The sequence below is a fragment of the Pygocentrus nattereri genome, chromosome 14 (genome assembly GCF_015220715.1).
Source record: "Pygocentrus nattereri isolate fPygNat1 chromosome 14, fPygNat1.pri, whole genome shotgun sequence".
NCBI classification, from domain to species: Eukaryota; Metazoa; Chordata; class Actinopteri; order Characiformes; family Serrasalmidae; genus Pygocentrus; species Pygocentrus nattereri.
The window spans coordinates 14,571,538-14,585,000 of NC_051224.1; the positions used below are offsets into that span (position 1 = coordinate 14,571,538).

At 38.2% G+C, this 13,463-nt stretch overlaps 1 protein-coding gene across 3 annotated transcripts in view; it reads right to left on the reverse strand.

Annotated features, from left to right (window-relative positions):
- Positions 1-1,176: 1,176 nt before the first annotated feature.
- The window catches only part of eps8l1a (eps8 like 1a), a 24,802-nt gene continuing 12,515 nt past the window's right edge, over positions 1,177-13,463 (reverse strand). For all 3 annotated transcript variants that reach the window (XM_017684646.2, XM_017684631.1, XM_017684639.2), the window contains exons 3-15: positions 12,026-12,075; positions 11,264-11,399; positions 11,094-11,182; positions 10,927-11,001; positions 8,238-8,386; positions 7,767-7,911; positions 7,608-7,654; positions 3,732-3,840; positions 2,642-2,776; positions 2,430-2,559; positions 2,082-2,238; positions 1,627-1,759; positions 1,177-1,503 (exon numbers count right to left, since the gene is read on the reverse strand). In XM_017684646.2, coding sequence (XP_017540135.1) covers positions 1,417-1,503; positions 1,627-1,759; positions 2,082-2,238; positions 2,430-2,559; positions 2,642-2,776; positions 3,732-3,840; positions 7,608-7,654; positions 7,767-7,911; positions 8,238-8,386; positions 10,927-11,001; positions 11,094-11,182; positions 11,264-11,399; positions 12,026-12,075 — 1,442 coding nt within the window. In that variant the 3' untranslated portion in view covers positions 1,177-1,416. The remainder of the gene's footprint in view (positions 1,504-1,626; positions 1,760-2,081; positions 2,239-2,429; positions 2,560-2,641; positions 2,777-3,731; positions 3,841-7,607; positions 7,655-7,766; positions 7,912-8,237; positions 8,387-10,926; positions 11,002-11,093; positions 11,183-11,263; positions 11,400-12,025; positions 12,076-13,463) is intronic.

Here is a 13,463-nt window from a genome sequence, read left to right on the forward strand (position 1 = left end):
AGGTGACTCCACTAACTCCTCAGCTAATATCCAGCAGCCACTCAGGCTCACAGTTTAAACATCAGTCTGAAGCAACTAAATATGCCAAACAGTCTACACACTGGGCCTTTTTCATTTTATTTTTCTGGAGTGCATAAATTAACCAAGATGTTTGGTGAGGCCCTACATCCACTGTAAATATAAAAACTCCAGAAAGAAACTGTTTCTGCGGCATTTTTACTGCCTTCTATTGCTTCCACAGATCTCAAACTCAAACTCATCGATCTGTAAAGCCTTACTTAACACCCCAGATATTCAGTTTAAGTGTTCTATTACAACATTTTTGTCTCTTTCTTTTTCAGATCCATAGCATTGGTTGTTTACTCTGCTTCTCACGATCAAAACAATCCAAAACTTCACTCAGTTGAAGGATGGATATGTATTGACGGTTCTAGAAACTCTGCCTTCTCTATGCAAGTGTATTACATGGGGTAGCAACGTCAATGCCATCTTTTGGGAGCAGCTTTTGTTGGGAGGACACAACTGTTAAACTAAAATTAAAGGTTGGAAGTGGCAGTGAGGTGCACAAAAGTGAAGAGTGGACACTTGAACGGTTCAGGTGTTTTCTTAGAAGAACCTACAGGCCTAGAGAAGGCTATTCCAAAAACCTTAAGCCAGTTCTGGTGTTCCTCAAAGTTCTAACCAAGATGAGCACTTACATCCATTACTCATATATTACTAGAGCTGGACGTTTTGTTGAAAATATTGCAATATTTCTGACTAATATTGCAAAAGGAGTTTAAATGCAATCACTTTCAATAAATTAAGCTCTAGGTGGAGGTGGAGAAACAGTAACAGGTTAACATGTTGAACACTGAATGCCAGCTCACATGCTCTGTGTTATTAGGTCTAATTTCTCAACTTAAAATGTGTTAAGACAAGTGTAAATAATGTGGAATATTATTGAAATTGCAGCCCTTGTGATGTGAAAATTGCACTCATTCAAATTTATATTATAATATAAAAACAATTAAACTTTCAGCCTTTGTGACAGTCCAAATCCATTAACTCCCTCTCACTCATCCTTTACTGTAAAATTAAGGCAGAAATAAATAATGTGTTTTTTGTTTGTGAGGCTTTTACCCATATGCCTAATTTCAGTCAAACTGAAATAACTTAACACAGACACCATTATTTTAATACAAGAGTGCATTTATTGAGTATAACAGTTTCCAAAGGAACACACTTACAGGACTGTTTTTATGCAATGTGGGAAATACATCTATAGGAGTAGATACCGTTGATGCAAATATACTGACAAAAAGTACTGGAATGAAAATGTCAACAGGAAAATGACAGAAGACACATTTTAGCACAACAATTGATTCAGTAAGTGTTTAGCATTGCATATGTGTGTGTGTGTTTATGTATGCTGAGTTAAAATTCTCCTCCTTCCATGTTGGGATCAACTTTCATTTTCTGTTTCTTCATCACAGCCTCCAGCTCAGTGGATTTCCTTGCTTTCTAAGAGCGTGAAGAAAGTAGACATTAAACCTTATTAAACAGCTTATTGCATGGATAAACAGAAAAGATTCAACTTTAATGAGAGTTCTGAATATGAAATTGATCTAATTTTGGGTATATTACTTCCAGCAATGCTTTCTGCACTGTTAGCTGGCTGTAAACTCTGGCGCCCTCTTGTGGAGAAACCGTACAAAGCTCCTCTTTAGTCAGGGAGAAGAGCTGAGCTCCACTTAGAATGCCCAAACTGTTCACTGTGCTGAAAGAGGGAGGTTCTGAGTATTAATACACATTGACAAACAAGATTTATTTGGTTGCATATAAAAATAAGGTGATAAACTTTTTTTAACATAATTTTTTACTCAACATAATACACTGAAACAAAGTACAAGTACTATTTAGTCGTATTTTATAGTATTAGTCATATATTAGTATTTTCCTATCATTGCTGTTGTTAACAAAACTTAGTCTCCCTGAAAGAGTGTCTTTATAGAAGAAGATCACATGTACAATAATGTAACATTTAAAAATTTTATTTATTTTTTTATTTTCAGCCATAGTACTTTACATACAATACATACACATCACTGAAGCCTTTGCTTTTGAGCCACTCCTGAACCTCGCCTGGAGATGAATGATAGCTAAGAGAGGCGTTGGTCTCGTTGGCTCTGTGCATAAACGAAGGCCGCGTTCTCCCATTGGCCAGCCGCTCTGCAAGCTCATTATTCATTAGGATCACTGAGAATGAAAACAGACATGGGGGCTTTAACCTGCACACATTTCATTCACTGCAACCTTTGACGTAATAGACACAAACAGCAGCCACAGCCATATTAAGTATGAAAGATTAACTGAACTTTAGGTTTTGGCTGAGATAAAGTTGGAACTGGCAGAATATCTCTGTAAAAATGTGAAGCTTATAAGCTTACCTTTCTCTCCTTCATCTCCAATTGGTGGCATACTGAGTGGGCGTGTCTCGTTGTGGGCGTGGTTTTCCCCTGAGGAGTTTGTCATGGCGTATGAGAAATGCCCTCCTCCCGGAGGAGACAGTGGAACTTTCTAAGGGTACAGGAGTACAGTTAAGAAAATGTACTCTGCCCTGCAAAATATGAGTGTAAAAGTTTGTGTGTGTGTGTCTCACTGTGGATGGCTTGCGCATTACTACACGTGAGTCTGGCTCTGTGTGGTTGATGGGCTCTAGGATGTTAGATGGAACAAAACCAATCTGGTCATAACTGTTCCTGCATTTCCACCACCGCTTAGATGACTCTATAACCTAGGGGAGAGAGAGAGTTAAAGAGACAGAGAGAGAGTCATTACTTTACACTATTTGCTAATTTATTAGAAAGACGTACAGTTGTACTCATATTCATTATTCTTTTTTCAGAAACACTCACTATATACAGTATATGTATATATTTATATGCACTCAGTAGGTCTACAATTACTAACTGTGGTCCATCTGTTGCTGCACAATTTATCAGCCACTTTCTATCGTGTCCATCAGAGGAAAGGGACCACCACAGGACCAGTGCCAGCCAGATATTACTTGTGTGGTGGTTTATTCTCAGCACAGCAGTGACAGCATCATGGTAATGGCATGTAAGTCTTTTGCCACTGGTATGAGTGGATCAGGCACAGCTCCATTTTTGGGTTTTTACTCTCAGCTCATCTTACTCTCATTCACCCTCAGCTAGGCTAGCTTCAGTGAGCTAGTAAGGCATACTTTGTAATGCAAAATGTCGTTTGAGAAGTCTGAATGTAACATACATAAGCTCTGGCTAAAAAATGCAGATGACGTTGGATGGAGTAGTTTGCTAACTAAATCCAATTCTGAACATGGCATGTTGAATGTTATGGTTTGAAATATTCAGCATTAAAAATATTTCATTGCTAACCGGCTTATAAACAGCTTTGTCAGCCATTTTTCAGATTTAAAAAAGCAAAAATGCATAAGCTCGCAAGGATTTCTGATTTCCTTTGGGCTAATATTTTAATGGAATGACACAGATGGTATCAGGAATTCCCTTGAGGGGAACTGGTGAGGCCAAGTGCACGAGGGCTTGTAAAAACTGATACTGAAATAGTTGGATAGTCTCACATTGCACACCTTCAAGGTGTACCAACAAGGTAGGTATTTTCTAATGAAGTTAGTAGGTTCAGACTATATATGCAGTACACAGTATAGATGAATGTATGGCACAGAAGATGATGAATTGAGTTTTGTGTACCTGTAGAGTTTCTCCACGCAGCACTGAAAGCTCACTGCTGTTCCGGGCCACAAAGTCATAACTGCAGCAGTACAGTCGCTCAGCATCTAAAGGAGGTGGATTTTCCACACTGGAGCAAGCAAAGCAGAGACACATGCACCCATGCACACAGAAATGTACACAAAATCAGTGGGGTACCTGAAAGGCCTTCTAGGCTTTAGTTCCTAATGATTTCTGTAAAATGAAAAATGTCTGTAATTTTTGGATAATTTCTATGCAATATAATCACTATGCCTGATGAATTTAAACTGTCCAAGTACTGTAGTACTACTCTCATTTCATTGTTAGGTTTTGGCCAGAAACAAATGAGTTAAATTCCTGAAATGCCTAAGGGAAATTTATCCAATCCAGATTTTTTCTATGCAGAATCTAGATGTAAGGGGGAGCGAGGAGGCGGACGCACACGCTGAGATAAGCGAGATTTATTATGGGCAAATCCAGGGTCGTGGTCAAAACAGTCCAGGTTCATATAGCCAATGCGGACGGAACGGGAAACAGACATGACAAAAACCAGAGCAACCAGCAAACAGACATCAAACAAAGACCAATACAATGATACAAAGACTGGCAAACACAAGGGGCAAACACAGGGCTTAAATACATGGAACAACGAGGGACAGATGAACACAATCAGGGGCGGAGTTACAAAACCAAAACAGGAGCACATAGACAGGACTGGGAGGGGCCAACCGTGACACTAGATGTATACAGCCAAGCAAACTCTTCCATTGGTTAAGACGTCAGGAGCTGAACTGAAGCCATGCTGAACAGCCTAAGGTGTAAGATTAACCACCAATATAACTGGGAAGTGACAGAATCAACTAATCAGGTTGTCATGTTTTGATTTCCTGTGGGTGGGATCAATTGTGCAAGAAAAATGTCACTGTAAGCCTCGTGGAAGACATAGAATATGATTCTATGCGGTAGCCTGACCAATGTTTTATTAGCAATGAAAGTTGTTAGAAACAGTGGCAGCTCTATGCCATAATTTTTTAATGAAAGAGTCACTGTGAAACTACTACAATTTAACAATTAGTTATGATGCTGTGAAAAATCCAGATAAAAACTGAATGCTATGATGTGCAAATCATTTAAACCCTGTATTTAATCAAGCGTAACACAAAGACATGATGTAAAATGTTAAAACTGAGAAATTATGGACAGTTTAAATTTGATACCAGCTTAGTGGAACATCTCAACTAATTAACTAATTAGGTTAATTGGCAACAGTTTCTCATAGTAAAATAACTAAGAACTTGGAGATTTCATCATCTACGGTACATAATATCATTAAAAGATTCAGGGAATCCAGGAAAATCTCTGTATATAAGTGACAAGGCCATAAACCAATACTGGATTGTCATGATCTTCTGACCCTGAAGCAGCACTGCACTAAAAATAGACAGGATTCTGGAGTCTCTGGGGGCTTAGAAACACTTCTGAAAACCACTGTCTGGTTTTCTGGTTGCCATTAATGCTGAATGATACACAACCCCAGTTCCAATGAAGTTGGGATGTTGTGTAAAACATAAATAAAAACAGAATACGATGATTTGCAAATCCTTTTCAACCTATATTCAATTGAATCCATTACAAAGACAAGATATTTAATGTTCAAACGGATAAACTTTATTGTTTTTTGCAAATATTCACTCATTTTAAATTTGATGCCTGCAACACATTCCAAAGAAGTTGGGACAGGGCATGTTTACCACTGTATTACATCACCTTTCCTTTTAACAACACTCAGTAAGCATTTGCGAACTGAGGACACTAATTGTTGAAGCTTTATAGAGTGGAATTCTTTCCCATTATTGCTTGATGTACAACTTCAGTTGCTTAACAGTCCTGCAAACAGGCCAGTCTAGTACCAGCACTCTTTTACTATGAAGCCACGCTGTTGTAACACGCGCAGAATGTGGCTTGGCATTGTCTTGCTGAAATAAGCAGGGACGCCCCTGAAAAAGACGTTGCTTGGATGGCAGCAGATGTTGTTCCAAAACCTGTATGTACCTTTCAGCATTAATGGTGCCTTCAGAGATGTGCAAGTTACCCATGGCATGGGCACTAACACACCCCCATACCACCAGAGAAGCTGGCTTTTGAACTTTGCGCTGATAACAATCTAGACAGTCCTTTTCCTCTCTGGCTCGGAGGACACGACGTCCATGATTTCCAAAAACAATTTGAAATGTGGACTCAGGACACTTTTCCACTTTGCGTCAGTCCATCTCAGATGAGCTCGGGCCCAGAGAAGCCGGCGGTGTTTCTGGGTGGTGTTGATATGTGGCTTTCGCTTTGTATGGCAGAGTTTTAACTTGCACTTGTAGATGGAGCGATGAACTGTGTTCACTGACAGTGGTGTTCTGAAGTGTTCCTGAGCCCATGTGGTAATATCCATTACAGAATGATGTCGGTTTTTAATGCAGTGCCGCCTGAGGGATCGAAGGTCGCGGGCATTCAATGTTGGTTTTCTGCCTTGCCGCTTACTTGCAGAGATTTCTCCAGCTTCTCTGAATCTTTTGATGATATTATGGACTGTAGATGATGAAATCCCTAAATTCCTTGCAATTGCACATTGAGAAACGTTGTTCTTAAACTGTTGGACTATTTGCTCACGCAGTTGTTCACAAAGTGGTGAACCTCACCCCATCCTTGCTTGTGAATGACTGAGCCTTTCAGGGATGACCCCTTTTTACCCAATCATGACACTCACCTGTTTCCAATTAACCTGTTCACCTGTGGAATGTTCCAAACAGGTGTTTTTTGAGCATTCCTCAACTTTCCCAGTCTTTTGTTGCCCCTGTCCCAACTTCTTTGGAACGTGTTGCAGGCATCAAATTCAAAATGAGTGAATATTTGCAAAAAACTATAAAGTTTGTCTGTTTGAACATTAAATGTCTTGTCTTTGTAGTGTATTTAATTGAATATAGGTTGAAAAGGATTTGCAAATCATTGCATTCTGTTTTTATTTATGCTTTACACAACGTCCCAACTTCATTGGAATTGTATAATTTGGAGCAACATATGCTGCCATCCAGACAACACCTTTTTCAGGGAAGGCCTTGCTTATTTCAGCAAGATGATGTCAAACCACAGCGTGGCTCTGTAGTTAAAGAGCCCGGGTGCTAAACTGGCCTGCCTGCAGTTAAGATCTGACACCCATTGAAAACATTTGGCAGATTATGAAACAAAATATATGACAAAGGAGCCTCCATACTGTTGAGCCACTGAAATAATGTATTAAGCAATATGGAAGAACATTTCACTTTCAAAACTACAGGAGTTGATCTCCTCACTTTCCAGATCCATACAGAGCGTTGTTCAACAAAGATGTGATGCTACACAGTAGTAAACATGCTCCATCCTAACTTTTTTGAAACATGTTGCTGGCATCAAATTCAAAATGAGCATATATTTTTCAAAAAACATTTTTTTTAATACATTGTCTTTATATTATTTTCAATTAAATATAGGATTACAATGATTTGCACATCACTGTGTTTTTATTTTTTATTTATTCTGTTTTTATTTACATTTTGCATAGCATCCCAACTTTTCGGGAAATGGGGTTGTTCATAATTTATTTGTTAGGTCAAAAAGCATTTATGTGAATTGCTGTTCGCTTATTGCTAACATACTACTGGAATCCCACAGGAGTGCTTGCAAAAATTAGTATTATTATACAGGTGTGTGTTTTTTCTAGTTTTCAACTGTTTTGCTTTGTTTTTTTACATTTATGGCCCGAAATTAAGGCCTGGCACTAACAGTCACTATTCACAATTGTTACTAATGCAGAAATGTATATGTAGTATCCTATATATGGCTAAAACTTACTTTTCAACTGTAGGTGAAACTGGTGGTGAGGCCTGGCTAGGTTCCAACTGAAATGACAGGAGTTTAATCAAACACGTGTAATTTATCTTGTAAGTTAAATTTGTGTGTGTGTGTGTGTGTGTGTGTATGTGTGTGTGTGTGTGTGTGTGTGTGCAAAACCTGTTGAGATTGTAGCTGGGCCTCATATTTGTGTTCTGACTCTACTGGATCCTCAAATGCTTCACCATTTTCATCACAGGCCTCAGGTTGCCAACCATCTAGGAATGCTAGTGTGTATGGTGATACTGGCTGAGCATGCTGCGAACTGACACACAGACACACACACATCACACACACACATCCATGGATCACACACAAGCACACACAGGAGATCTTTATATGGTCTACTTTTTAACCATAGTTAATTGTATATGTCACACAGGCAGGTCAGGTTTAGCAGGTTGAGGTGCGGTTGGGGGTGTAAGGTGTGGTCTAGGTGAGGCATGAATTAGATCTTAGTTTACTGGATATTTTTATGTTTAAGGTGACACTGGAAACACACTAAATACATAAATACATATATAATTTCAGAAAATGGAGCATAACTGAAAAAAACACACTTTGAAGCATGTTAAAACCTGTAATACGAACTATGACTGGGTCCAGTTGGGGCCGAGAGAGCTCCACAGCTCTTTCTCCTCCTTTGTGAGATTCTGCTGCAGCAGAGTGACCGCTCCGCTGGTCAGAGCCGGGCTGGAAACACCCGCTGCCAACTTAGGACCACCTGTGGTTTTAACCAACTGGCACACAGACACACATATTGTGTTCTTTAAAGCAATAGTTTGGTGAAAAATCACAGTATAATTAAGATGTGTTTGGTGTTTGAAGTTTGTTTTGTGATTAGGAGCTAAGAAGCTAATGTAGTCAAGTAATGGACACTCATACCCCACTTATACTCCACTGCAAAGTAATCTCAAATATATATTATATAGCCAAAGCTTGTGGACACCCCTCCTTATTGTGTTCATGACCATGCAACCTCCATAGACAACTCCATATTAATGCCTATGGTTTCAGAAAGGGATGTCCAACTAACTTGCATACTTTTGGCCATATAGTGCAAATTATTTTAAGCATTCAAAGTGCAATGGGTAGCTAGCTATATTTCATGATTTCAAAACACTGGAGGAACCAGAAATTTCTCTGCTGTAATTCACAGGCCCTATCACATAGAAGCCAAGCTGCTCATTGCAAGTCAGCCTCTACATGCTGTGTTTCTGTGGGTGTGGGTGTGTGTGGTTCATTTGTGCCTATGATAAGACAAAGGAGTTCCAGTGTTACGAACAGCTGGCACTGGATGAAAGCATGATAAAAAGTGAGGCTTCTGTATGTTTTAGCTGTGCAATGTGCATGTGTCGCTTCTTGCATTGAAATGTCACTTTAAACTCATTTAATGTACTGTGTCTAACTGGCTAAACCAGCATAGATATTTGGCCTTCATTCTCACAGGCGCTGATGAAAACTGCACTGTTTGCCAAAAGGTTTTGTGCACATGAAAATATTGTATAAGCACTTAGTTTGAAATCCGCCTTATCAACCTTATCATGCTTTATCTAGAGAAGAAAGAAGGCTCAGCCCAGTTCCTTTACTTGGCAACTCATTGTTGAGGCACACCCTCATAAGAACAGCTGTTTCACAGAAACACTTCTGGAGCATTTAAACAGTAATTCCATCACAACTTAAAAATTTCTGCATAATTCAATCACTAACATATATAAAATAATCTTTTTCATAGTGGTTTAAAGTTACAAATCTTCTAAGCCGTTTCTCCTTCTCAGTCACGGGGGGTGCTGGAGCCTATCTCAGCTGTCACTGGGCGAAAGGCAGGATGCACCCTAGACAGGTCGCCAGTCCATTGCAGGGCAGACAGATATATATATATATATATATATATTTTTTTTCTTTTGCTTTCCAAAGAGACCAGTGAACCAACACAAGTTTTATATGTAATGTTTATCATGATAAATCCTAAAAGATAAGTTTCCTTTGGGTACTATTCATCTTATAGCACCCTGCACGTGACTCTCCATCGGGAATGGATCTGAAGACAGAAATCTCCTAGCCCAAAACCTCATCTCAAAACTATTGTAAAACAGTGTCTCGGGCAATGTATTTGTTAGCATTGAATACGGTAATTATCTACAAGGTAACTTACAGGCTTCAGACATCTGGCTCCTATCACCACCAATGTGAACAATTTTTCCTTGGCAAGTTTATCTACAACGGCATATCAAAGCAGTCTGAATGTTTACATCTGAACCATTTTAAGTTCATGAGTTACTAATTTCCTGTCCTAAGGCAGTGGCTCTCAGCACTCCTACTTCGAAAAGCTTCATGAATACCAGCCTTAGATGAGAAAAGCCCTTAAGTGCTTAAATAGAAGTAAAACTATAAAGTACAGACATATAAATTCACTTATAAATACAAAATATAGAGTAAATCAAATGTATCAAAGTAAATATATACACAAAATAAAAAAATGTTTCCATAAAAGAATAAGTAAATAAATAAATTCTAGTGGGTGAAAAAAACAACTGTAAGTAAGAATTGTCCCCTTAACTCAACACTGATCCCTCAGCTAATCAGGAACTTCTGAAGAAGTTAATGAGCTGGATCAGGTGTGACAAACTGGGGTTGGAACTAGCCTCTGCAAGAAGGTAGCTCTCCAGGACCAGGGTTGGTGACAACTGCTTTAAAAGTTACCTTCCTTTATTGCATGAAATGTTAACAAATACACTGCCTGATGCCTGAGACATTGTTTTACAATAGTTTTGAGATAACGTTGTGGCCTAGAAGCTTTTTGCCCTTAAATCCATTCCATAGTGGAAATTTACATACAGGGTAGTTATTTTTTAGGTTTAATTATTATCAACATTGGGAAGTCCTGGGTCTTCTCACCACCATTGTAAGGATATAACACTGCGCACTGGGAGGGTTTCTTAATAAGTTTATTCGTTGCATAAAGTGTACTGAGAGCAAGAGAATTCTAAAATGTGCAGGACGTCAGTACTTCAGATATTCATGAAGCTAATTTAGGATTAGGATTCCTGTCTTATTTACAATAACTATCAAGAGCATAAACTAGATCAGCACTCCTGCTCTGGGAAGTTTTATAAGTACAGGTCCTAGACAAGGATTAAGAACCACTGTCTTTGGGCAAAATGTCTCAGATTAGGAGGAAGATATCTATGTAGTAGCAGGTTGGCTTACAAGGACATTGTTTTTGTGGAAAATACAGATAACGTACTTGCCATGGAGTATTGTATGTATACACACTCACCAGGCCCAGGGGAACAAACAGGTGATGCAGAAGCTCCTCTGAGCTTGGATTTGATATTTTATTCTTCAGACGGTCCTGGAATATAAAATTACAAAAGCATGGATGAGAAGAATGTGCAGACACCATAACCACCACCACTTAGACAGACATCTTAAACAAGGAATTACCAGCAGGCTGAATGAATACTTTATCTTCTGGAAAATATCTATAAACTCTTTCTCTGATGGAGAGCTTTCTTCTTCTGACATCAGGTCATCTGCAACACACACACTCACATTACAGCAATTACAGATTACTCATCTAAAGCCCGTCCCCATCCTTGTCTCCCTCCTCTTACAGTGCTGCTTCTTCTTCTTGCTCTTCTTCTTGTTTTTCTTTTTCTTCGTCTGTTCTGCAGCACTCTGAGTGTCAGCCGCCTTCTGCAAGTGGCCCATGAAGTGCTCCACATCAGCAAAGCAGTGGTTCACCAGATCCTGACAGACAGACATTACAGAACTAAATTACTCAATTCTGGGATGAAAAATCCTATAAGGTATGCATTTATAAAACTCTTGAGTTTTATTTGATGTAAAATATATGTAAAATATATAAATAAAATATGTAAATGAAAATAAATAATAATTTGTGTGTTGTTGTAACGTCTGTCTTCTGCTACAGTGTAAATAGTTCCCCGTATTTGTGAATTCAGTGTATATTCAGAATTGTACCACAATAATTAAATTGAATCAAATCATGTTTGATTTATGATGCACATTCATTGTATAAATTGCTTCCATCATAACTAGGCCTGTCATGATCATACATTTTTAGCTAAAAATTATTTGCCATGTTATTTTCATTTAATGGAACCCTGTTAAAGTACAAAACTCTAAACTCGCTAAATAATTATCTTGCTTCCTAGCTGTCTTTGTGTTTCCAACTGACAGACACACAGAGTCATGCGCAGTCAACCAAAGCTCACATTTCTTGTGAGCCTGTGAAAATTCTTCATTTTCATGGTTGTTAATGTGAGATTTTAAGTAAATCTAATCCATTTCTTTTGATCTATTCATCATGAAAAAAAATCACACAATGTAAAAGATAAACTCTTCATACACACCACTTCTCGCGCTGCATGTATGACATGTGGAACTGTTTTCTTTCTATTTTCTGGAATGAAAAAGCAGAAATATCACAAAACACGGAAATAATAATGACAGCCATGCTGAAAAATCTTAGAAACCATTCAAAGTTTCTGCTGGTTCCTAGTGATGTCTAATAGTCACTAATGTTATTTTTTGTTTTCTTGATGGGTAGATATCACAATATAAATGATTCTAATTGTTAAACAGGAGTTCTGAGCCTGATTCCAGATGCATTTGATGGTAGCCAGGGGTCTCATTTAGGTTTTAATATGAATGGCTCTTATGGTTTTCTATTCAGCAAAGTGAAGCTCACATTAAAACACCCAGCATATTCGCTTTTCATTTCTGCCAAGATCAGCCAAATCTTTCATGCATTTAAGTGACCTTCCACTATACTACACCAAAACTATATGTCATTTCGCCATATTGGCTTGATTCCCAGAGGACTGCATATTATTGACCATCTCTTGATGTAACAGCTGGGTTTTATACAGCGCAGGAATGCGAGACTAACTGAAGCTTACTTGTCTGAGTCTGAGGAGAGCACAGACACAAAACATAAAGTTGGGCTAGCTTAGTTATTAATAATTTGAACTCATCTTTGACATGAAACCAAACTAAACAAGCCCTACATAAGAAAGTGATTTTGTTTAACCAGTTCAGAATGCTAACAAGCTAACGCTAACAAGCTAAGTGGACATGATCCTCTGAGTTAGGCTGTAACTTAACACATTTAGCAAGAGGTTAGCTTAAAAACACAAAAGAAAAGTAAAAATGTGTTATAAGCATGTTTTACAGGCTTAAAGGTCTACAGCTTACATGCAGAGTAATAACTTGTACCTGGGAAAATAATAATAAAAAATAAATAAATAAATTCAATGGATGCCGATGGAAGTTATTATGCTAGCAGCCTAAACACTGCTATTTGTTAAAGTACAGCTATCGTAAAAGTATAGCTAGTTATTTGTAAAGTGATGTTTTCAGTTTAAAACTGTGTGGTGATTTTTTTATGAACATATAGTACAGGTTGTGTTAGTTAGAGGATGAGGATGATAACATGGGGGGGCACCAGAAAGTTCAGAGAGAAAAATGTACAGTACAGACTGGCAAAGTTTATTTTAGTTTTTATTGGAACTAAGCAGAGAGAGTGACCATAACATATTCTCTCTTACAACCCAAACAGAGCATGCTGACGGAGTGATGTTGAGGATAACAGTCTACAGTTACTGTTGTTAATCATCATTTGGAATTGCTGCTCTGCCTGTAACTAACCCAAACTTTTACCTTAAGCTCTGTAACTTGAAGACACTTGGCTCTTTTACTCTTCCAGCATATAAATATGTTTAGTTTTCTAGAAACATAGAAATGGGCTCTCACAAAAACAAAAAAGAAACCCAGAAAACAAGCAACTTA